This window comes from Rattus norvegicus, chromosome 3, assembly GCF_036323735.1.
Source record: "Rattus norvegicus strain BN/NHsdMcwi chromosome 3, GRCr8, whole genome shotgun sequence".
Classification (NCBI taxonomy): domain Eukaryota; kingdom Metazoa; phylum Chordata; class Mammalia; order Rodentia; family Muridae; genus Rattus; species Rattus norvegicus.
The window spans coordinates 71,628,531-71,651,733 of NC_086021.1; the positions used below are offsets into that span (position 1 = coordinate 71,628,531).

The following is a 23,203-nucleotide window of genomic DNA, read 5'->3' on the forward strand; positions in this document are numbered from 1 at the left end:
ATTAGTTGTGAAATGAGTAGTGTCTCATTAAAATCTTTACAGTTTATTATCGCTGATTAATAACAGGAAGGCATCTCTTGGAAGCTGCTTTTGGTGTACGGATCATTCTACCTCATAAAGTACATTGTGCAACGGATTTCCAGGAGCTCTTAAAATGTCCTTATCGGCTAGACATAGGTATTGGATCCATCTAGAGAATCCCAATAGAGAGTTTAAAAACAATATAGTCACTAAAATGAGATGCATATCATATTTATGAACGGGAAAGATAAGTTCAAGAAACACTGTGGTATCTGATGTTTCAACCCTACCGCCAGTGAGTTAACATGGAGGAGAGAGAGAACTAAAAAGAAAATTGCACCCAGGAGAGGATACAAAACACTGTTTTATAGACTCAACTTCTAAACTTCTGGAAGGAAAAAGAATGCTTGAAAATTAGCATTTAATCCCAGTCTCATATATACTAATGAGTACTTACTCTACATTTTTGGTCCATTCTGGAGGGTTGCTCAAGGTCATGAATATGCAGTTCGTCAGAATTGTGCACATGATTAGCATGCTGAATAAGGTGGCTTCCAGTCAAGGAACATGGGACACCACAAAAGAAGAGCTGATGATGACATTGGTTGAAATGAAAGCAACTTATCTTTAGAAAATAATCAAAATGGGTGAGTGGTTACTGTGTTGAATGAAATTATCATACTCTAAAATTCTAATAAGACTACCTTCTCATTCCTCTTATATTGGAATCTAAATATTTTTCCAAGGTGCAGAAGAGCCCATATCTAGGCCTGAATACAGGAGCAAACCCAGCCTCTTGATATACTGCTTAAGGCAAGCTTTGGAAAGGATATGAGTGCACTAAGATCTTAATAGATATTCTTCTTAGAGGACTGAAGGGAGACAGCATGTACAAAGCAGGGGTGGCGTTGAAACGGAAGATTGCTTTCCCTTTGTTCAATACTATAAAAGTCTGCAGGAGGAAAAAGAGACAGGATGAAGCTCAGTGTGCAACACTCTAATCCAGCACATTGCTGTGAGCACTTTATACCTTTATGGCATAGTGCAGGGCTGAGGAAATGCTGCCCCGCAGCTTTGCAAGCACTACCATGTGTGAAAGCAGCTGTCAGTCACTGGCCAATGAACCCCAAGGCTGTTTCTTTTCAATAAGTAAATAACTGATCTGCCTACAAGTATATACAGTTTGTAGCCAAGTCCATTCTTTAGACATTGAAGCTACACATTGCAATCTACAAAGTTCATGCTGAACAAGCTCAAAATAAAGTTGACCCAAAAAAGTTTCATGATGTAAACATGTTTGTGGTAATGTGTTGGACAAACACTCTTCTCTCTCCTCCAGCCACATTCAGCCCAGAGACAGTGAGATAGGTTGAGGGAGCATCCAAAACCTATGTGTTCTCTTCAGTGATTATAGTCACTTGTCATGTGTTTTTAAATATAACCTTTCTTTCTTCTATTATATAGATTTTTAACAGTGTGTAGAAACAATCTATCCCTCTAGTTTTTAACCACAAAACCTTGAGAGTTTTAAAACATGCTGAGAAGTGTCATTAAAAATTTTCCCATCAATTTAAGGCATGTCAGGGTTCAAAGTATCTTTTCCTTCCTTGGAGTGAGTGAGTGTGTGTGTGTGTGTGTGTGTGTGTGTGTGTGTGTGTGTGTGTGTGTGTGTGCGCTCGCGCGCACACACACACGCACGTGTGCTTGCATGCAATTGCCTAATAGGTTCTGATGTGCAAGAGTGTGTATGTGTACATGGAAGGCCAGAAGACAACTTCGTCATTTCTCAGGTGTAACTGACCTAGTTTTTATGAGGCTTTTATCTCTCAGGTTCTGCTAGGCTAGCTGGTCAGTGGACTTCAAGAAACCCATCTACCTCTGGCTTCCCAGGTCCAGGATTATAAACCAATCCATAAGGTCCATTTTTCTCTCTATTGTGGGCTCTGGGTTGAAGCTCATGTCCTCCTTGCAGTGCAGGCAACTTTGACTACAGCTACATCCCCAGCCAGAGAACGTTCTTCCAATCACCCACTCTAATTCTAGTTTTTCAGTTGTGTAGCTGAAATGGCTAAAAATAAAAATAAAAATAGTATTCACCAACAATCACTGAAAATTAAAAAGAGTAACATATACTTGTACATAGCTCAATCCTTCATTTATTGAAAAAAAACCTTAGAGTTCATTGGGCAAATTCATTTTTTAAAGTTAATTAAAAAATAAAATTAAAAGGTCCTTAAAATGATTTTTTTTTCAGTGAGTGCACTGTGAATGACATTTCCCTGGATCTTATTTAGTTGAACAATTAAACAAGTAAAATATTAAAACAATCCAAGGCGAGGAACTGAGAAACACTAAGTCTTAATCACATCATTGTCTTCTGACACAGAAAGCAAGATACTTGTGTTATCTTGTGTGAGCTCTTTTTCTCCTGTTGTCCTTATGTTTTATGTAAGCATAAATGAGCTTATTATAATAAATATTTTCACCAAGTTGGGGGTGTGGAATAAGTTCATAATTCTATGTTTTTACTCATGTGGGAAATTATTTTTTTAGACAGATAGTATCTCAACAAACGACTTTCTACAACAACTTAGTGAGGAATTGAGTCATAAAAGACAAAGAAAAGGGGTCAAAACTAAGTGCATTTTTACATAGTCTTAGCAAGATCAAGTTGTGTTACATTTGAAATTTAAAAAAATAAAAAGTATAACTTTTGTGTTTTAAAATATTTTTCTTTTGTTGAAAAGAGATTTTCCCCCTTACACAATATATCATGGTTACAGTTGCCCTGCTTTCAACACCCTCCACGTGCTTCCCACCTCCCTTCTCATCCGGGTCCAGCCCTTTCCATCTCTCATTAGCAAACAAACAGGCTACCAAGGGATAATAATTTAAATCAGCATTATTCATTTGCCTTAAAACTTTAAAGGAAATTTAAAATCTACACACATAAGGATTACGTATTACCATGAATAGCTGCCAAGAGTTCTGGGCAGGTAGAGACATTTTCTACCAAACCTGATAATAACTCGAGTTTGATCCCTAGACCTCACATAATGGAAGCAGAGAAATAACTTCGACTAAGGAGTCATCTAACTTCACCCACACACCTCACATACTAAACAAGTGCAAAGTAGCTGTGACACCATAAATACCTAAAAAAATATGTTGAATAATTAGTCCATTCAAGTAAGCGTGCCGATACCACTATCAATTTTAACGAAATACTAGAAAAAGCACATATTCTCAGCAACCTAATATGTATTTTCTATAATGCTTATGGCATGAGGTCATTGATGGTCATGTACCTTTGGTATGGGATGATATCAAAGAACTCTTGTCACTGAAGTCTCAATAACTTACTTTTTTGTCAGCATAGTATGGGTCCAGGTCCTCCAGGGGCTCTGACACCATTCCAGGGGGAATGTCTCCATAGATGAAGGGGAGCTGTTTCCCAGCTTCCAAGTCACTGCTGGGCTTGGGGCCTTCTTCCTCATCATCTTTCTTTTCGTCTTTGTGTTCCTTGGCTTTTTCTTCAGAAATACGCTGTTCAATGAGGGCAAGGGACTGTTTTGTGAAGTGAACGAAACTCTGAGGTCCTGGAGGAGGCAGCATCGCCATCTTTTCATCCTGTATGTTTTATTTCCCCTTTGACTCCTTACCTAAGAGGCCTGGGTGGAAGTGAAGAAAGGAAAATGTAACAATATCGCTTCTAGAGAAGATAATTTTAAAACTAATGATAAAAATATCCAGTCTTTGGGGATGCACTCAGTAGCTGTGATTGCTACTGATTACCAATGTGACCTACAACACCCCCCTAGGACACATGACCCTAGACTCAGCTGGGAGGGATTATCTACATTGAGTTTGCCTAAGAGTATGACAGTGAAGGAGGATCTAGATTAAATGAACTGAATTGTGAATACCTTCCTTGAATGTAGGCAGCACCATTTCATGGCCTGGGACTCAGGACAGCATAAAAAGAAGAAAGTCCTCTGGACTCATGCATTAACCATCATGTGCTTCCTGAGCATGGACACAGTACACCCAATGACCTCAAGGTCATACTGCCATGACTTTATTGCTATGGTGGATTGTATCCTTGAACAGTGAGTCAAATTATACCCTCCTTTCCTTAAGCTTGCTTCTTGTTGGGTATTTGTTACAGTAAAAAGAAAGCAACTAATGCAGTCTTAGAGTATTTTCTTTTATGCACAAGGGCTTTTACTCTGACTTGTAGATCTAAACAAACAAGTAAACAAACAACATATAGGAGTATAAGAGGCAATGTGCATATAAACTCATAACAAAGTATGATGTAACCATTGCTGGTCAAGGAATATGTGCTACTTTGTTAAAATATTTTAATCTAAAGTCAGCTCTAAAGTGGAATAAAGACAGTTTCCTGAGGAAATATTTTAAATTTTAAATAACTTTTATTTTTCCATGTGTGTGTGTGTGTTGTGTGTGTGTGTGTGTGTGTGTGTGTGTGTGTGTGTGCGCGCGCGCGCGTGTAATGATCGAACACTGTTTCTCTGTCATCTATGGTCAAACTTGTTTAAAAAGAAAACAAGCTTATACTCTGGCACTGTTATTGATGTTTGTGACTGTTCCCAGACAACATATCTGTAGTTTAAGGTGAAAAGTGAAATGCACAGTAAATGTTTGAAAATGTTCAGTGGAATCATGAAGTTTGCTTTGCTCAGGACTTCAATGTAGTGCGAACATTGGATTTTGTTATCCATGCTAGCAATCCGAAGGCTTCTCATTGTGCTCAGCATGGTGGCCCCTCACTATTGATGCCAGAATTCCAGAGGGTAAGGCAAAAATCTTGAATTCAAGATGAGCATAGACTATATTGCAAATTTGCTCTTTAAAAAGTATTCAAACAGCAAACTTGACCACCTGTGTATTAAGGGACTTCTTCACATGCAGTAGAAGGGTAAATTATTCAGCTCTTCCCCGACCCCTGACACGACACACCAGAATATAAGTGGCATGTGAATTATAGTAATGACAAAAGTAGGAACATAAATGCATAAAGAAGTTGCTGAAACTATTTTTACCAGGATTTCTCCCATTCCCGTGGCAAAACCAATAAGCGTCAATCAGGACAATGTAGATTCCTTTCTCCTCAGGCACCCAGGCACATTGCAAGTGAACTGTCTGAGAAGCAGGGTCCCCAGGTGTCATAACTAAAGTGGAATCCTCAACATGCAGAGGAATCAAAGATGGGGCATGGCTCATCTGTTACTAGAGCTGCTTTCGGTGTCCCCTACTCAGCTGTGTGATTAAGTTCATGTAGAAATTGTAGGTTTCGTCAGAAACATTTGAATACAACACAGAAATTTTTGAATGTTGTTTGCTTTAGGATTTCTAAAACAAATCCAGCTCCTAAGAGGGATGCTATTTATGGTTTCTGAGGTAGTCGACATATCATGGTACACGTCTTCATATATCTTTCTAAACAGCTAACTCATCCTTAATTACAGGAAGTGTCTTACCCAAAACTAAATCTGCACATTTCTTTATACCTGATATTTATAGTTGTCACAATTAAGAGAAAATTAGCTTTGTCTTCAACATACTTAGGTGTAAAAGGCATACTCTTCACATGCAGTAGAAGGGTGAATTAAGAAGAGTTACCATATTCGGTTCTTCCCCTACCCTTGACACCACACATCAAAATATAAGGGGCATGTGAATTATAGTAATGACAAAAGTAGGAATATAAATGCATAAAGAAATTCTTGAAACTATTTTTACCAGGATTTGGATTATTCAATCCAAAGGTAGACTTAGCTTCACTCTAGCAAAGACAAATATGACTACGATTAGTACTTCACATAATTTTTCTACTCTCATGTAGAAACAGATGGAGGTTTAGTCACATGTCAGGAGATAATCACAGGTTAGTAAGAGGTAACAGTGTGTTCTGTTTGTGGGATAAAGATAGACATTTCTGACATAAATGGTTGCACTCTTTGCCCTTTCTCTATTTAATTACTACACTGGAGAATGGAAAGACATTTATAGGAAGAGGCAGAGATGACAAGTATTGAATGTCATGGTGTGTTATATTTTGGAGTAATATATCCATACTCATACACTTTGAATTATGAAGCTGCATAATTGTGAGTGTAGAAGCATGGTCTTGGGCAGTTAATATTATTAGTTTGTGAAGAAAAATCTCAATAATTAATTAACTGTACCAGAACTGTCATCATAAACCTGCTAATCTGAATCCAGATGTTGGTAGCTTTATTGAATTTATATTCATTTAATTTGAGAAGCAATGCCCTAAGAACAATTGCCACCAATGCCTGAGAAATTGCAAAGCATAGACAGAGTTCCTCAGCCTTCACTGAGTTTCTCTGGGCTCTTGGTGAACATGACTGAAGGACTAATGATTATGTACATTCTGAAGTAGATAGTAAGGTCTTCTGTTGTTCTCCTCTCAAGAATTGATTAAAGTCTGTGTAAATAGATACATTTCATGATCTGTGATGTCTACACTCAGTTCCATTGTTTTTATACTTTCATTTCTATTTTTTCAATCTATCTATCTATCTATCTATCTATCTATCTATCTATCTATAAAATGTATGAATCATCTATCATCTATTTATCTATTATCTATCGCTTTAACTAATATATCATCTATACATCTTTTATCCAAATATATCTAAGTTATCTAATATCAATCATCTATCTATTTAATGTATGTATGTGTCATCTATTTATCTATCATCTATTCTATCTATGAACTATCTATCATGTTTGCCTGTCTATCTATATGAATCAATCTATCATCTATCTATCTATCTATCTATCTATCTATCATCTATCTATCTATCTATCTATCTATCTATCTATCTATCTAATCTCTCATTTATCTATCTAGACTATCTAATGTATATCTATTAATTTATTTATCATTTATCTCTCTAATGTATGTATCATCTATCTGCCAACCATTTATTCATCTATAATCAATTTGACTATTCATACATATCCACACAAGCACCTGAATAACCAAATGTCATACAAGCAGATGAGGTATGTGTACATATGGTGAATTCACATTTGCAAGAGATTATGCCTTATTTTCTTGATGAAGGACAAACCAATGGAGACAGTAAGTACCAATTTAACAGCATGTTCTGGGAAATGACATTATAGAAATAGTGATTGGACACTGTCGCCTTCATGTAGGCTGGGGAAATGAAACTTTACTTTGTTTTAGTAATAAGACTCCTTTCAAGAAGAGCAGCTCTAGTTGGCATCTGAATGTCATTGGAAATTTGATAAAACAGGTTTGTAAAATGGTTGGTTGGCAGGGTTCAAATGGACAATGAAACTAAACTTGGAAAAACAACACAGAAATATAAGTGATGGGATACACCGTTTCTGCTACCACAGCTGCTTTCAACTTTCTTGCCTATGTGATAAATAATTAAGCCAGGTACATTTTTATCACTAAAGCATCCATAAGAACCACATGATCATTTCATTAGATGCTGAGAAAGCATTTGACAAAATTCAACACCCCTTCATGATAAAAGTCCTGGAAAGATTAGGAATTCAAGCCCCATATCTAAACATAGTAAAAGCCATATACAGCAAACCAGTAGCCAACATCAAACTAAATGGAGAGAAACTTGAAGCAATTCCACTAAAATCGCGGACTAGACAGGCTGCCCACTCTCTCCCTATTTATTCAATATAGTTCTTGAAGTACTAGCCAGAGCAATCAGAAAACAAAAGGAGATCAAGGGGATACAGATCGGAAAAGAAGTCAAAATATCACTATTTGCAGATGATATGATAGTGTACTTAAGCAACCCTAACAGTTCCACTAGAGAACTACTTGACCTGATAAACAACTTCAGCAAAGTGTTGGGGTATAAAATTAACTCAAACAAATCAGTAGCCTTCCTCTACTCAAAGGATAAAAAGGCTGAGAAAGCAATTAGGGAAATGACATCCTTCACAATAGTCCCAAATAATATAAAATATCTTGGTGTGACTAACCAAACGAGTGAAAGATCTGTATGACAAGAACTTCAAGTCTCTGAAGAAAGAAATTGAGGAAGATCTCAGAAGATGGGAAGATCTCCCATGCTCATGGATTGGCAGGATTAATATAGTAAAGATGGCCATTTTACCAAAAGCGATCTACAGATTCAATGCAATCCACATCAAAATTCCTACTCAATTCTTTATAGAGGTAGAAAGAGCATTTTGCAAATTCATTTGGAATAACAAAAACTATACTCAACAATAAAAGAACTTCTGGGGGAATCACCATCCTTGACTTCAAGCAGTATTACAGAGCAATAGTCATAAAAACTGTATGGTATTGATACAGAGATAGGCAGATAGATCAGTGGAACAGAATTGAAGACTCAGAAATGAACCCACACACCTATGGACACTTGATCTTTGACAAAAGAGCTAAAACCATCCAATGGAAGAAAGATAGCATTTTCAGCAAATGGTGCTGCTTCAACTGAGGTCAGCATGTAGAAGAATGCAAATTGATCTATTCTTATCACCCTGTACAAAGCTTAAGTCCAAGTGGCTCAAGGACCACCACATCAAACCAGATATACTCAAACTAATAGAAGAAAAAGGGGGGAAGACTCTCGAACACTGGGGAAATTTTCCTGAACAAAACACCAATGGCTTATGCTCTAAGATCAAGAATCGACAAATGGGACTGCAAATCTTCTGTAAGGCAAAAGACACTGTCAGTAGGACAAAACAGCAACCAATAGATTGGGAAAAGATCTTTACCAATCCTACATCTGATAGAGGGCTAATATCCAAAATATACAAAGAACTCAAGAAGTTAGTCTCCAGAGAGCCAAATAACCCTATTAAAACTGGGGTACAGAGCTAAACAAAACATTCTCAGCTAAGGAATATCAAATGGCCAAAAAGCACCTAAAGAAATGTTCAACATTCTTAGTCATCAGGGAAATGCAAATCAAAACAACCCTGAGATTCCACCTCACACCAGTCAGAATGGCTAGGATAAAAAAACTCAGGTGACAGCAGATGCTGGCGAGGATGTGGAGAAAGAGGAACACTCCTCCATTGTTGCGGGATTGCAAGCTGGTACAACCATTCTGGAAACCACTGGCGGTTCCTCAGAAAATTTGACATTCCACTACCTGAGGACCCAGCTATACCTCTCTTGGGCATATACCCAAAAGATGCTCCAATATATAACAAAGACACATGCTCTACTATGGTCATAGAAGCCTTATTTATAGTAGCCAGAAGCTGGAAAGAACCCAGATGCCCTTCATCAGAGGAATGGATTCAAAAACTGTGGTACATCTACACAATGGAGTACTGCACAGCTATCAAAAACAAGGACTTGATGAAATTCATAGGCAAATGGAAAGAAATGGAAAATATTATCCTGAGTGAGGTAACCCAATCATAGAACAACACACTTGGTATGCATGCATTAATAAGTGGATATTAGCCCAAAAGCTCGAATTACCCAAGATGTAATCTACAGACCACAGGAAGCTCAAGAAGAAGGATGAACAAAATGTGGATGCTCCCATTCCTTCATAAAAGGGGGATAAAAAATATCCATAGGAGGGGATAGGGAGGCAAAGTTTAGATCAGAGACTGAAGGAATGGCCATTCAGAGCCTGCCCCACATGTGGCCCATAGATATACAGCCACCAAAACTTGATAACATTGATAAAGCTAAAAAGTGCATGCTGAAAGGCACCGGATATAGATCTCTCCTGAAAGACACATCCAAAGCTTGTCAAATACAGAGGCGAATAACCGCTGTACTGAGAACTAATTTCCTTTGGGGAAATTAAAGGATTGAAAGAGCTGAAGCGGCTTGCAATCCCATAATAGCAACAATGCCATCCAACCAGAGCTTCCAGGGACTAAAGCACAACTGAAAGACTATACATGGTCTGACCCAGGGCTCCAACTTCATATGTAGCAGAAAATAGCCTTGTTGGGGCAACAGTGGAAAGGGAAGTCCTTGGTCCTGCCAAGGTTGGAACCCCAGTGCAGGGGAATGTTGGAGGGGAGGGCAGTAAGGGGAGTGGATGGAGGAGAACACTCGTATGGGGGGGGAGGGGATGGGAGCTTATGGACAGGAAACTGGGAAAGGGAATAACATTTGAAATGTAAATAAAGAAATATATCTAAGAAAAAAAGAAGAAATGATACTTTCTGAGCTAAGATTTATGTGGTGAGATGGGGTGGTAAAAACTCTGACCCAAAATTGTTCCTGTCTAAAAGAAATGCAAAGACAAAAATGAAGAAAGGACTGAGGGAAAGGAGGTCCAGTGACAGGCCCAATTTGGGATCCATCTCCAGGGTAGATTCCAACGCCTCTCTTGACACTGTTACTGATGCTAAGATGTACTTTCAGACAGGAGCCTAGCATGGCTGCCTTCCCAGAAGCCCAACAAACAGCTGAAAGTGTCAGATACTTAAACTCAACCAATGGACAGAAGCTGGGGACCCCAGGGGTGGAATTAGGGAAAAGCTGGAAGAAGCTAAGGAGGAGGACAACTCCATAGGAAGACCAGCAGTCTCAACTAACTTGGACCCCAAGGTCTCCCAGACACTGAGCCAGCAACCAAACAGCATACACCAATTGATATGAGACCCACGATATATATATATCTGATATATATATATGATATATATATCTGATATATATATATCTGATATATATATCTGATATATATATATATCTGAGATATATATATATGAGATCTATATCTATATCTATATCTATATCTATCTCTATCTATCTATCTATATATATATATATATATATATATATATATATATATATATATATCAGAGGACTGCCTGATCTAGCCCCAGTGAGATACACCTAACCCCAAAGAGACTTGAGTCTCTCTCCAGGGAGTGGGGAAGTCTGGTGTGTGATGTGGTGTGGGGACATCCTCTTGGAGATGGGGGAGGAGGTATGGGATGAGGAACAGTCAGAGGTCAGAATGGAAGGGGGATAATGGCTGGACTATAAAAAAGGATTAAAGAGTGTAAAAGAGAAAGAAGCGAATCTAAAAATGCCTAATGAAAACAAAAAAATCTAAATGTACAGAAACTCTGTGTTAAAATTACTTTATTTCACATGTGGGTAATGTGCTTGAAAGATTGTTGTGCACCCTGTTCACACAGTGCCCTGAGATCTCCTGGAACTAGAATTACAGATGGCTGTGAGGTTCTGGAAATGGAATTCTGTCCTCTGGAAGAGCAGCTGGTGCCAACTACTGAGGCATCCTACCAGCCCCCAGGAACTCTTTAAAACATTAAATGAAAAACATCACTGGCAGAAAAAAGAACGTAAGAGCCACATAATACTGAGGAGTAGAAGGCATCTTGAAAAGTTAAAGAAAATATAATAAAATGGAAAGAAGAAATGTTTCCTTAATATATTAACTATTAACTATTAACATAATACTATATCACAATGCAAAACGCAACAAAGAACAAAATTACTCTAAATATACAAATATTTAACCATGTCAAAAATCACAAAGAAATAAAAATTAAAATATGGGAAGCCAGATATTGTTTATTAATATATGAAAATATCAATAAAATAGCAGTTATGTTTGAGAAGAAATGTCCAAAAATATGAATGAGGTACACAACAGCAAAGATATTTCGCATACATAGCAAAAGTCTTAAATACATTGGCTGATGTTTATTGCCAAATGCTTCCCATCTAGGAATTTATCCAGAGCCAGCAATGTCAAATGTCTTCTAATAACTATGAAGATGTTTATTGAAATGTTTTTGTATTACGTAAAATTATAATCAATACAAAAGTCAGAATTTTTTAAGCAGCAAAATGAACATACAAGAATCGACCTAGGCAGCCTTTGAAGAATGCTTTCATAGACTATTGGGTTATAAACAGCTTATAATGCATCTTGATGGAATCCAAATTTCATTCACACATGGAGTAAGCTAAAAATTTAAATGTGTGGAAATACACTCAGTATGTAATGTATTTAATGTAAGTAATCACTGGTCTGCAATGACTATCCTAAAACAAAATTGATTGCATTTCTTTATATGTGTATGTGTTTCCTTAGAAAAATGTTAACATCATGTTTTTCCTTACATGCTGTAGGGTGGGTGTCAAGCTTCAGTCAGTTTTCGCCTGCAGTTGTAGGTTCTGAGGGTCAAACTCAGGTTGTCAGGTTTGATGGTGAGCAGTTTACCTTCTGAGCAAACTCACTCACTCACTATGGAGCATTTTAACTGATTATTCCTACTAATTTAATCATACTTTTGTTTTCAATATTTTATGCTATGAAATGCCTACTCATGTCAAAAATGGTAATACTTTATAATGAAGTGTTCTGATCTTGTTTTTACTTAGCAAATGAACCAGTATTTGTTACTGCCAAGTTTCACTGCTACTTTGAACCGAGAGGCCACCATCCTGTTTACCATTACTATGAATGTATATTCTTTAGAGTGAAAATACAATCTTACCCACAAATACTTTTTTTATTTCATTAGTATTTTGCACATTTTTCATTAATCTTACAGAAAAGGGTTATTTAGATGATTGCCAAGAGAAAAACCTAAATATGTTATGTTGGTACCTGGGACTATCAAAAGTTGAAGTAAATATGGAGGCAGTCGGAATACTGATTTCTTTCTGACCTTTTTTGTGGAAATTATCCATTGTTAACTCTAGTTTTTTTTTTTTAATTCACGTAATTCTTTCTTTACACTCCAGATTTGATCCCCCTTCCAGTCCACCCTCTGACTGGTCAACATGCCATACCTTCTCCCTTCCCTGCCCTGCTCTCTTCTTCATGAGGTTGTCTCCATCCCCCATCCCCATCCCCACCCACTAGACCTCCCCATTCCCTGGGACCTCCAGCCTCTTGAGGGTTAGGTGCATCTTCTCTGACTGAGCTCAGACCTGGCAGTCTTCTGCTATATATGTGTTGGGGGCCTCATCTCAGCTGGTGCATGTTGCCTGGTTGGTGGTCCAGTGTCTGAGAGATCTCTGGGGTCCCGGTTTATTGAGACTGCTGGTCCTCCTACAGGGTCACCCTCCTCCTCAGCTTCTTCCAGCTTTCCCCTAATTCTGCCACAGGGGTAACTAGCTTCTGTCCATTGGTTTGGTCTAAAAATCTGCATCTGGTTCTTTGAGCTGCTTGTTGGGTCTTTAGCAGGGTAGTCATAAGAGTTCCCTTTATGTGACCACTCCATAGCCTCAGTAATGGAGGCCTTTGGGTCTCCCCTAGAGCTGGGTCCCACTTTGGGTCTGTCGTTGGACCTCCTTTTCCTCAGGCTCTTCTCCATTTTGTCCCTGCAGTTCTTTCAGACACTTTTATGAAAACCATTATGGGTCAGTTTTTGACTGTTGAATGCCAAACCCTTCTCTCACTTGATTCCCTGTCTTTCTGCTGGAGGTGGGCTCTACAAGTCCCTCTCCCCACTGTAGGATATTTCATCTAAGGTCCCTCCCCTTGAGTACGGAGAGTCTCTCACCTCCCAGGTCTCTCCTATATTCTGGAGGGTCCCTCCACCTCCTACTCCCAAGGTTGCCTGTTTTTATTCTTTCTGCTGGCCTTCAGGGATAGATCTATCTAATTTTCTGAAGAACCTCTGGATTGATTTCCAGAGTGGTTGTACCAGTTTGCATTTCACCAGCAATGAAGAATGTTCTTTCTCTGCTATCTGGCCAACATGTGCTGTCATCTAAGATCTTGATCTTATCCATTCGGATTGGTGTAAGGTAGAATCTCAGGGCCATTTTGATTTGAATTTCCTTAATCCCTAAGGACTTTGAACATTTCTTTAGGTGCTTCTCAGCCATTTGATATTCCTCTGTTGTGAATTCTCTGTTCACTTCTATATCCCATTTTTTGATTGGGTTGTTTGGTTTTCTGGTGGTTAGCCTCTTGAGTTCTTTATATATTTCAGATATTCAGTGAAGATTTTTTCCCCCAAACTGTAGGTTGACGATTTGTCCTATGGACTATTTGTCTTGTGCCTTACAGAATCTTTCTGGTTTCATGAGGTCCCTTTAATCAATTCTTGATCATAAAGCGTGAGCCATTGGAGTTCTGTTTAGGAAATTTCCCCCTATGCTAATGAGTTCAAGGCTCTTTCGCACTTTCTCTTCTATTTGATTTAGTGTATCTGGTTTTATGCTGAGGTCCTTGGTCCACTTGAACTTGAGCTTTGTGTAAGGGTGTAAGGTGACAAATATAGGTCTATTTTCATTTTATTACATACAGATATTCAGTTAGACCAGTACAATTTATTGAAGATACTTATATATCTCTTTAGGTATCATCTATGTCTTTCTAACCATCCATTTTTTATTTTTTTCTTCATATGTTCTCTTAGTTATACAGTGTTAGCTATAATTAATACCAATGGCCCTTTTAAAATAGATATCACCCCTTAATGTCTGTATTTCCAGTGTAGTCACAGGAATGATGTCATGCGGGTAATTTCATGAAATCTCTTGAAGCCAGAAGGAAAATCCCTAGAGTCCGTGAATCTGGAGAAAATGATGCAGATGAGAAAGGAGCTGAAACTGAAGGCACAGCATACAGCAGGTATCTAATACATCGGAAAGGAGTGATCAGAGTTGACACATGTGGCGAGAACAAAAGAGAACAAGGTGATTAACCGAAGGATTGTTCGTTCAACAATGTTTCAGGGCAGACTTTCTGATATAACCCCCTCTTTACTCTTTATCTAACTACGAAACAATGTGATACACCCCTAAACTGAACTGAAAAAAAAATCAATTTTAAAACCAGCTATGCTGGGTTACTAGGGTGTTAATATCCACTGCAGCTAGAAACACGGTGGAATCCAGAGAATTCTTATTTGCTTCTCTTTACACATATACACTAAGCTGTAATCTGGATATCAGGATGCCAGGCAGGTAAAGAGAGCTTGAAGCTATCCTTCCTTTTTGAAGAATGACTTATTTGGTAAACAAACCTATACCAATACATAGCTAGAAACAACTTTCCCTGAAAGTACTCTACTCTTTCCCCAGGAGGGATTAGAGAACAAATGATACATTTATATACCAGTACTAGCAAACAGAAACTGTAGACACAAGTGAATGGACCAAATGCTTAAATCCAGAAAAACTTACAAATACTATATATATTTAAAGAGAATAAAACTAGTACTCCTTGAGAAGTCTGAGGGAATAGGAAATCTACTACATAATGGGCATCAGCAGTAATAAGGACACAGTTCTTTATTAGTAAAGACATGGCGATCAAATAAAATTTCGATGATCTCTAATAAAAGAAGTCAGAAATTAAATGGAATTCCAAAATGTAAACTAAAGTACACATTATAGAAAATTTAAAAGGTTCCAGAAATAGGATCACTGTACATAAATGACAATCAGATTGCCATTAAAAAAAAATCTCCAACCACCCTCTTTCCTCTACCATACTGAGAGAAACAGTTTGTGTAAATCTCTATTTCCATACTACCTCACATAAAGTCTGATAGCAAATATAACAGAGTTTGAAGTATAATGAGACCCAAAATAGTTCTTTTTTTATTTTCTGTGAAGAATTATTTGGATTTAAATAGTATTTCAAAAAGAAGCTAGAATACAAGAAACACTTTATATTAGATTGGTTGGCAAACAGTCTGAATAAAGGGAAGGGAAGATATTTCTTCAAAAAGCCCCAACAATTGTATAGTTTTCCAAACAGAGAGCAAATCAGTATGGCATGCAAATTGACCTGCCAAGGAATTCTAATTCTAATTCTAATTCTAATTCTAATTAAGCTTGATATGGTCTTCAAGTTACACAATTTTTTTTTTCCTTCGGAGCTGGGGACCGAACCCAGGGCCTTGCGCTCCCTAGGCAAGCGCTCTACCGCTGAGCTAAATCCCCAACCCCAAGTTACAAAATTTAAATGAGCGTTTTATTTCTTTTTCCTTGCCAAACCACCTTGTTAAATTTGTCAAAAGAAAAGCATTTTTATACTTTGGCTAGAGTGTCATTTTGCTCCCGTGGTAATTACCAAGGCTTATGAGAAATGTAAGGGTAGAAACAGGCAAGAACAGACAAAAATAGTTGTATGCCTATCTATATGAACAGACTTTGTGAGTGTAAAGATTCATTTCTTAGTTCAGGTTCTGCTTTCTGCTTTCAGTTCAAGATGTGAGCTTTAGCATCCTCTTCTAATAATCATGCTTGCTGCAGTTTGTCTCATCTCTCTGCCACTCCGGACAGCTACTGTCCGGAAACATACTCAAGCAAACTTTTTAACCCCAAAATTTCCTTGGTTATCATGTTTTATTACAGCAATATACAAATACCTAATACGGAGCAGTAACAGACATGTTCAAATGAGAGCTGAAATATAGGCTCGGGGATATTCTCATGAAAATATGAATCAAACATCTGGAGCTGGGATAAACATAATTCAAACGGCTGAGAACTTCAAAATGGGGCAAAAAAGAGGAAGCGGAAATGATACATGTATTGTTGCTGACGTTAGAAAATTAGACGTAATGCTTAAAGCTGTTAAAACGGTGAGACCAACATAGTTCTTAGAGATATCAAGAAACTAAAAATATAAGGAACCTAATGGAGAGAGATGTGAAACAAAACCTTGTGGTCATTTCCTTGCATAATTTTTAATCTTACAATGCTAATTCAAGACAAGCAAAACCAGCTGTAAGCTGAAGGGAAACAATGAACCTCTGTCTTGAGTCAAACAAGTCAGTGTTCAATTTTGAGTGTATAAAATACACATCTTCTGCATTGGATGTTTAAAGTACTGGTTGATTCAATCTTCCAAATATCGACAATATTTAAATCTGCTTGGAGATAAATTGTCAAGACTTCACAACTGGTTTTATTAATATATCCCAAGGACACAGCATGACACATGGGAAGATTCTGTCTTCTCCGGTTTCAATGTAAAGAATATGAACACTTTACCAGGAGTAAGCTGTGGATGGGTAATGGGGTACACAAGGTCAAATGTCTTAGAATCTGTCATTAATTCTGCCATGACTGTCTTCTGTGCACAGGCATTCTACATTACATAAAAACAAGAATTTTCAGTGTGGAATTTATGAGTTTTAACTCTAATATTTTCTTAAGTACTGCCATTTTAATCTCTTCCTTTATGTAAGACAATTATCAAGGAATACTTGATGTAGTATCGTCCACAGCAGGCTGATGTCATAGTTAGCCTAACTGACTTTTGGTTCTTGACCACAATAAATACTAGAATTTCCTGTGTAATTTAAATACCAGCAGACGATAGAACAGTAATCCTGAAACAAAATTCTCAGGGAAGAGCCTAATCTGTCTTTTTTAAAGACTATAATTTAGTAATGGGAGCTTTCCATTAAGAACTACTGAAGGGGATTGCAACTCAATATTAATATCATCCAACTGGCCCCCCCCAGAGCTCCCAGGGACTAAAACACCAACCAAAGAGTACATGTGAGGGGTCCATGGCTTCGTCCACATATATAGCAGAGGATGGCCTTATCTGTCATCAATGGGAGGGGAGCCCTTGGTCCTGTGGATGCCCGATGACCCACTGTAGGGGGTACTAGAGGGGTTAGGCAGGAGTGAGTGGGTTGGGAAGCACCCTCTTAGAGGCAAAGGAGAGAGGGAATAGGATGGGGAGTTCAAAGAGGGAAGGGGAAACGTGAAATGTAAACAAATAAAATAACCAAAAAATAAATAAATACAACTACTTAAAGTGTGCGTTGAGGGAGTGCATGGAGATCAGAAGACAACATGCGGAATCAGTTGTTCCCTCCTTTTGCTATGTGAGTCTGGGAAGTAAACACTTGACCAGAAGCCCTCTTGCTGGACCAAGAAGCACATTTAAAATAAAATATATATTTACTTATGTAAGCATGCATAAAATAACGGAGATGTTTTATCAGTCAAAAAAATAGAAGAAATTCACTTTAAAATGAGTTTGGATGTTGTTTTATTTGAAAAACAATAAATAGAAGGTTATATTTAAAGTGAGACAGGGCAAACATAACTTATTAAATATAGATGAATGGTAATAGTAATTATCATAAAGATGAATGTTTAGAACTCTGTGTTTTTTAACTGGCCAAAGAAGAGATGGAATGAGGAAAAATTATTGGAGGAAGGATGGAGGGAAGAAAGAAGGGAGAAATAATAGATAGATAGATAGATAGATAGATAGATAGATAGATATAGATATAGATAGATGATAGATAGAATGATAGATTTATGTATAGATAGAATGATAGATAGATAGATAGATAGATAGATAGATAGATAGCTAGATAGATAGATGATAGATAAAATGATAGATTGGCATATGGATAGATAGATAGATAGATAGATAGATGATAGATAAAATGATAGATTGACATATAGATAGATGGATAGGTAGATAAATAGATACATAATAGATGGATAGATAGATAGATGATAGATAAAATGATAGATTGATGTATAGATAGATGGGTAGGTAGATAAATAGATACATAGATGGATAGATAGATAAGTGGATAGATAGACAGATAGATGGATAGACATATAGATAGATAGATAGATAGATAGATAGATAGATAGATAGATAGATAGATAGATAGACATATAGATAGAGGGATATATATTTCTTAAAGGAGAGAAGGAAGCTTACAGATGACCAAAAGGAGAGGAGAGAATAATACAATAAAATAGCAGATGAGTGACAGTATGCCCATAGTATCCTCACCTACTTCCTGCTGAAAGAACAAAAATCCAAGCAAGCTTTTCAGCATATTAATTTTTATTTTTAATTCTTTCTGCTTTAGCCTCCACTCGTGCCACTGACCTGGTGCCATCACTATCAGCAAGCCCGCCTTTGAGTCTTTTACTTTCTCCATATGCATTTGAGGCAGGCAGTGCCTCTACCCAGACTATCCCACACAGTCAATCATCCCTCAGACCTGTCTGCTCTAAGAGAACTTCAGACAATCTGTTGCTAAGCAACAGGCAAGGACAAGGAAGTACCAGTGCTGTGGTAAACGAACCAGGGGTGCATTTAGCCTTTCAAGCATTTATCTTAGAATGCTGAATTGCTTGCTTTCAGCACTAGATGACAAAATTTCCCACCAAAGCAATAACATTAAAAGAATTATTTATTTTTATCAGCCTCAGAAGCAAAACTAGGGATTATTTTTGTGTCTTATTTACTTATTTTAATCTATATTTCATTTAATTTTCGGGAATCCATATTTAAGTATATATTTGCACTCTGCCCCCTCTTTTCTCCTTTCAGCTCCTCTTATGTACCCTGACTCCTTGAATTCATGGTCTTTTATTCTTTACTACTTTTCAATTATCATTGCTTCTACACACACACACACACACACACACACACACACACACATATTCACACACATACACGTTTCTGAACATAACCTGCTAAGTTCATTAAGTGTTTCTCATACATATATGAGTCCAGGGCCGTGACTTTTTAAAATTGGATCATCCATTAGGAGAAGCATCTCTAGAACAGACATGCTCAGCAGTCATTTAGAAATATGTATTGGAAAAAAATGTGTATTGGTTTCTGTATTTTTTCTAAATCCTGAGTTCTCCAAAAATAAAAGACTGAATATATGGCCTAGTTTATCGTTTAGCCAATATAAAATTGGTAAAAAAAATATTCAGGATAATCTGTGCTTACCCTGCAGTGCACATGTATTAGATGAAGAAAAGTCAATGTTGTGTCAGAGCTCACGGATGATGAAGAATCACAATCCTCATGGTCCCAATCCTGGCCCTATAGTTCTGAGCTGTGGCTCTCTGCAGAGTACATCATCACTTTAAACTGTGGTTTCTTAATGAGAATATTGGGATGAATGATCACACAGTCGAGAAAATGTTTTGGGTGGGATAGAAATCTATGCAAAGTACCTAGCAATTTCTTAGCCTTTTAAACACAGAACATTTCACATCTCTATAAAGTAGCCAGTGTGAATCAATGACTTTAGGAGAAGTTTTGAAACTGTAAAATATGAGATATAAAATTTGGATTTACCACAAGTCACGAGAATGTGACATTTAGGGTACACCACTCGTTAAAAATCAAACTGGACAGACTTGGGTCATTAGCAGTCAGTTTATACACTGCCTCTGTAGACAGTAAAATTGAACCTAGTACTGATTGCCAGAGGATTAGTTTGTGTCTCCAATGCTTTCATTCAGGTAAATTCTTTTTTAACTTTACTTGAAGATATCATAAGCATTATTAATTAGAATAAATTACATGTTTCAGGAAATGCCATTATGATTTTTAGCTCTTTTAAATATCATGATCAATATTTCTAAACTCAAAAGGAAGCAAATTCCATCATTTGGTTCCTCTTCTGAGAGGCATTTAAGTATCATTAATGGAGTCTCTGAACAGAGTACAAGAATGAGCCCTTCCTTCAGGCATAGACATAGCTCAAGTCACTGAAGTCTCTGGAGAGCTTCAGGGACTCTGGTGCTTGGAATGGATATTGTTTCAAAACCTATCAGGAGGGTAACAGTGGCAGTTATCAGTGCAAAATTCCACTTTTTAAGGGATTTGTTTAGTAGACTTTTGTAAAATCCTTTTGTATAGAGAAAACTTATGGAAGAACTCCACTAGACACTGACGGTCCAAACTGTGACGCTCCCAGAAACTGTGAATGTGAATTCCTGTATTCATTTTTACCCTAGTGATTAAATGGGGGAACGCGTGAGCTGTGCTTGTCCATTATCACTAACAAAGGTCTCACTGGATTCCTGTATTCTTTTGACCACATAGAAGGTGCCTGATGGTGGGGATTTAAATTGTAATTACCAAATGATTTGTGACAACTCTATTGTGGTTAAGGTAGGCTAGATTCATATTATGTGTACATAATTGATATGTTCTATCTTGTTTGTTAATGAATATCATCAGCATATGTCTTACATATTTTATCTTCTGTTTTAAGAAACCTTTCTTACAAACTTAAACAGCAAGTCTTGCTGGATAATTTTCAATTATTCCTTGCCTCTCTAGTTATAACTTTAGGGCAAACACATGGTAAATCCTTTATTTCAGGGTGTTACAAAATAATTACCAGTTTACAATTCCATTGCAATCTCAGACTATTTTATATACCCTTCTCCATCCTGCCCTGCAGTTTCTTACCTGCGGTAACATAAATTCCATTTAACAAATCAAATTAAAGACGATTTCAAAATCAGAATAGAATTACCAAAATAATTCTATTCAGATCCAAGTTATCAAAAATAAAACCAATGAAAAAATTCAAAAACATGTAAAAATTTCACTTTTATATTGAGGATCACTGTTGCCAAGTGGAACCTCTTTGAAATGTTACTTCTAGAAATAATTATGATTTTTAACAGGTAAAATTTGGGCTGAGTGTCATTCATTTTTGAAGCATTTTCCAGGCAATATGAAATCTCCAAAAGCACTTTTAGAAAGGACTTAAAATGTATCCGATTTAATAGCGATGGAGACAACCTAGATTTATAACATATACCATTGATATGTTATGATACGATATGATATATAATGACATTCACTTTGATAGTGTGGTACCCTGCCCTGAACGTTTATTGTAGATCTTTCAAGAGAAAAATATTAGAAACGTCCAATCCGAGAATAGATTACAAGGGGTGGATTATGTTGATTGGCAAGATCTAGAGTCCCAGCGCATGACTGTGGCAGATTTTATGATTTAGCTCACCTAGGGTAGGAAGATTGACCTTAACTGCCACACTGAATAAGAAGGAGAACATGAGGTGAGGACCAGCACTCTTCCCTCCTCCTGAGTATAGAAAAAACACGGCCAGCAATGGCAAGCTCTCAGCACTGCAGTTTTCCCACCATGATACACTCACTACACCACACTCTGTGAGCCAGATCACTCCTTCCAGAATTTCCTTTCGTCCAGCCTTTGATCACAACAAGAAAAGTAGCCAGTGTAGAACACTGGTCCTGAGACGCTAGAATGTTCACTGTGTTACACCTGGCCATGTAGACCTTAGACCTTTGGAAATAGTTTCCAAGGAAAATGTGGGACACAGCAGAGAGAAATGGGCCATTCTGTTCAAAGCTTGAGAGACAGGAATATTCAGAGAAACACAGGCAATGGGAGGCTGGATTCTGAGGTTTCCAGAAAAAGAAATCACTCTGCCTTGAATTAGGCTCAGGGGCACTTGTGAGATAATTCTGGCTAAGACTCTGGCTTTATTCTGTCCCTCTTCTGAGAAATCCAAGGGGGTTGAATTTAAAGGAAATGACAAGTTTGTTTGGCAAAGGAGATTTCAAGATGGAAACATATTCAGACTGTGCCGTAGTTACTTCAAATTTCTCTCAATCCATGTCTAGAAAGATTGTGTAAGGAGAAGGGAGGAGAGTGAGAGAGAGAGAGAGAGACAGAGAGAGAGAGAGAGAGAGAGAGAGAGAGACAGAGACAGAGACAGAGACAGAGAGAGACAGAGAGAGACAGAGAGAGACAGAGAGAGAGACAGAGAGAGAGACAGAGAGGAAGACTGAAACCAGTCACTCTGCACTGGGTCAACAGAAGGAGTGAGCTTATGGCAAGCCCAGAAAAGGCTAAATTGGGTGTGAGACAGGAGGTCACAGTAGAGAAGTGAGCATAGGATGGGGAAGGAATAACCAACACTATAGACCTTTAGAAAAAGACATATGCATGCCTGCTACTCTATAAGCTTAATACAATACATAAAAATCGTTACACTTATACCCTATAATGGATAGACAACGCCTCTACTAGGTTCTACAGTATAACAAATAAAAAAACTCAGTACTTGAAATGGGCTAAATATTTGTGGGGTTGTTGGTTGTGGACCCTCAAACATTTTAGGATATGCCAATGCTATTGGTTACCTACTAGAACTTGACCTTAAGACCCCCATGGGTTGGGCAAGTCAAACAAGAGTCATGGAGCATGGAGGAATCAAATTAGTATTGAACTGGGAACTTCGTGGCTGTTGGCTAGATTTCATAATGCTGGGAGATGCTACTGGACTTGACAGGTTATAAAAAACAAAGATGACATGAAGTTGAGTAGATACTCAAAGGGTATCTGTGAAGAGATAGGGCTGAATATGGTCAGA

General features: G+C 37.6%; 1 protein-coding gene across 3 annotated transcripts in view; it reads right to left on the minus strand.

Moving 5' to 3' along the window:
• Positions 1-23,203, minus strand: part of Scn9a (sodium voltage-gated channel alpha subunit 9) — a 148,193-nt gene that overhangs the window by 75,346 nt on the left and 49,644 nt on the right. For 2 of the 3 annotated variants that reach the window (XM_063284600.1, XM_063284599.1), the window contains exons 1-3: positions 3,385-3,642; positions 855-973; positions 479-568 (exon numbers count right to left, since the gene is read on the minus strand). In XM_063284600.1, coding sequence (XP_063140670.1) covers positions 479-568; positions 855-973; positions 3,385-3,642 — 467 coding nt within the window. Of the gene's footprint in view, positions 1-478; positions 569-854; positions 974-3,384; positions 3,693-23,203 lie in introns of those variants that run through there. The other variant, NM_133289.2, reaches the window with a different exon arrangement.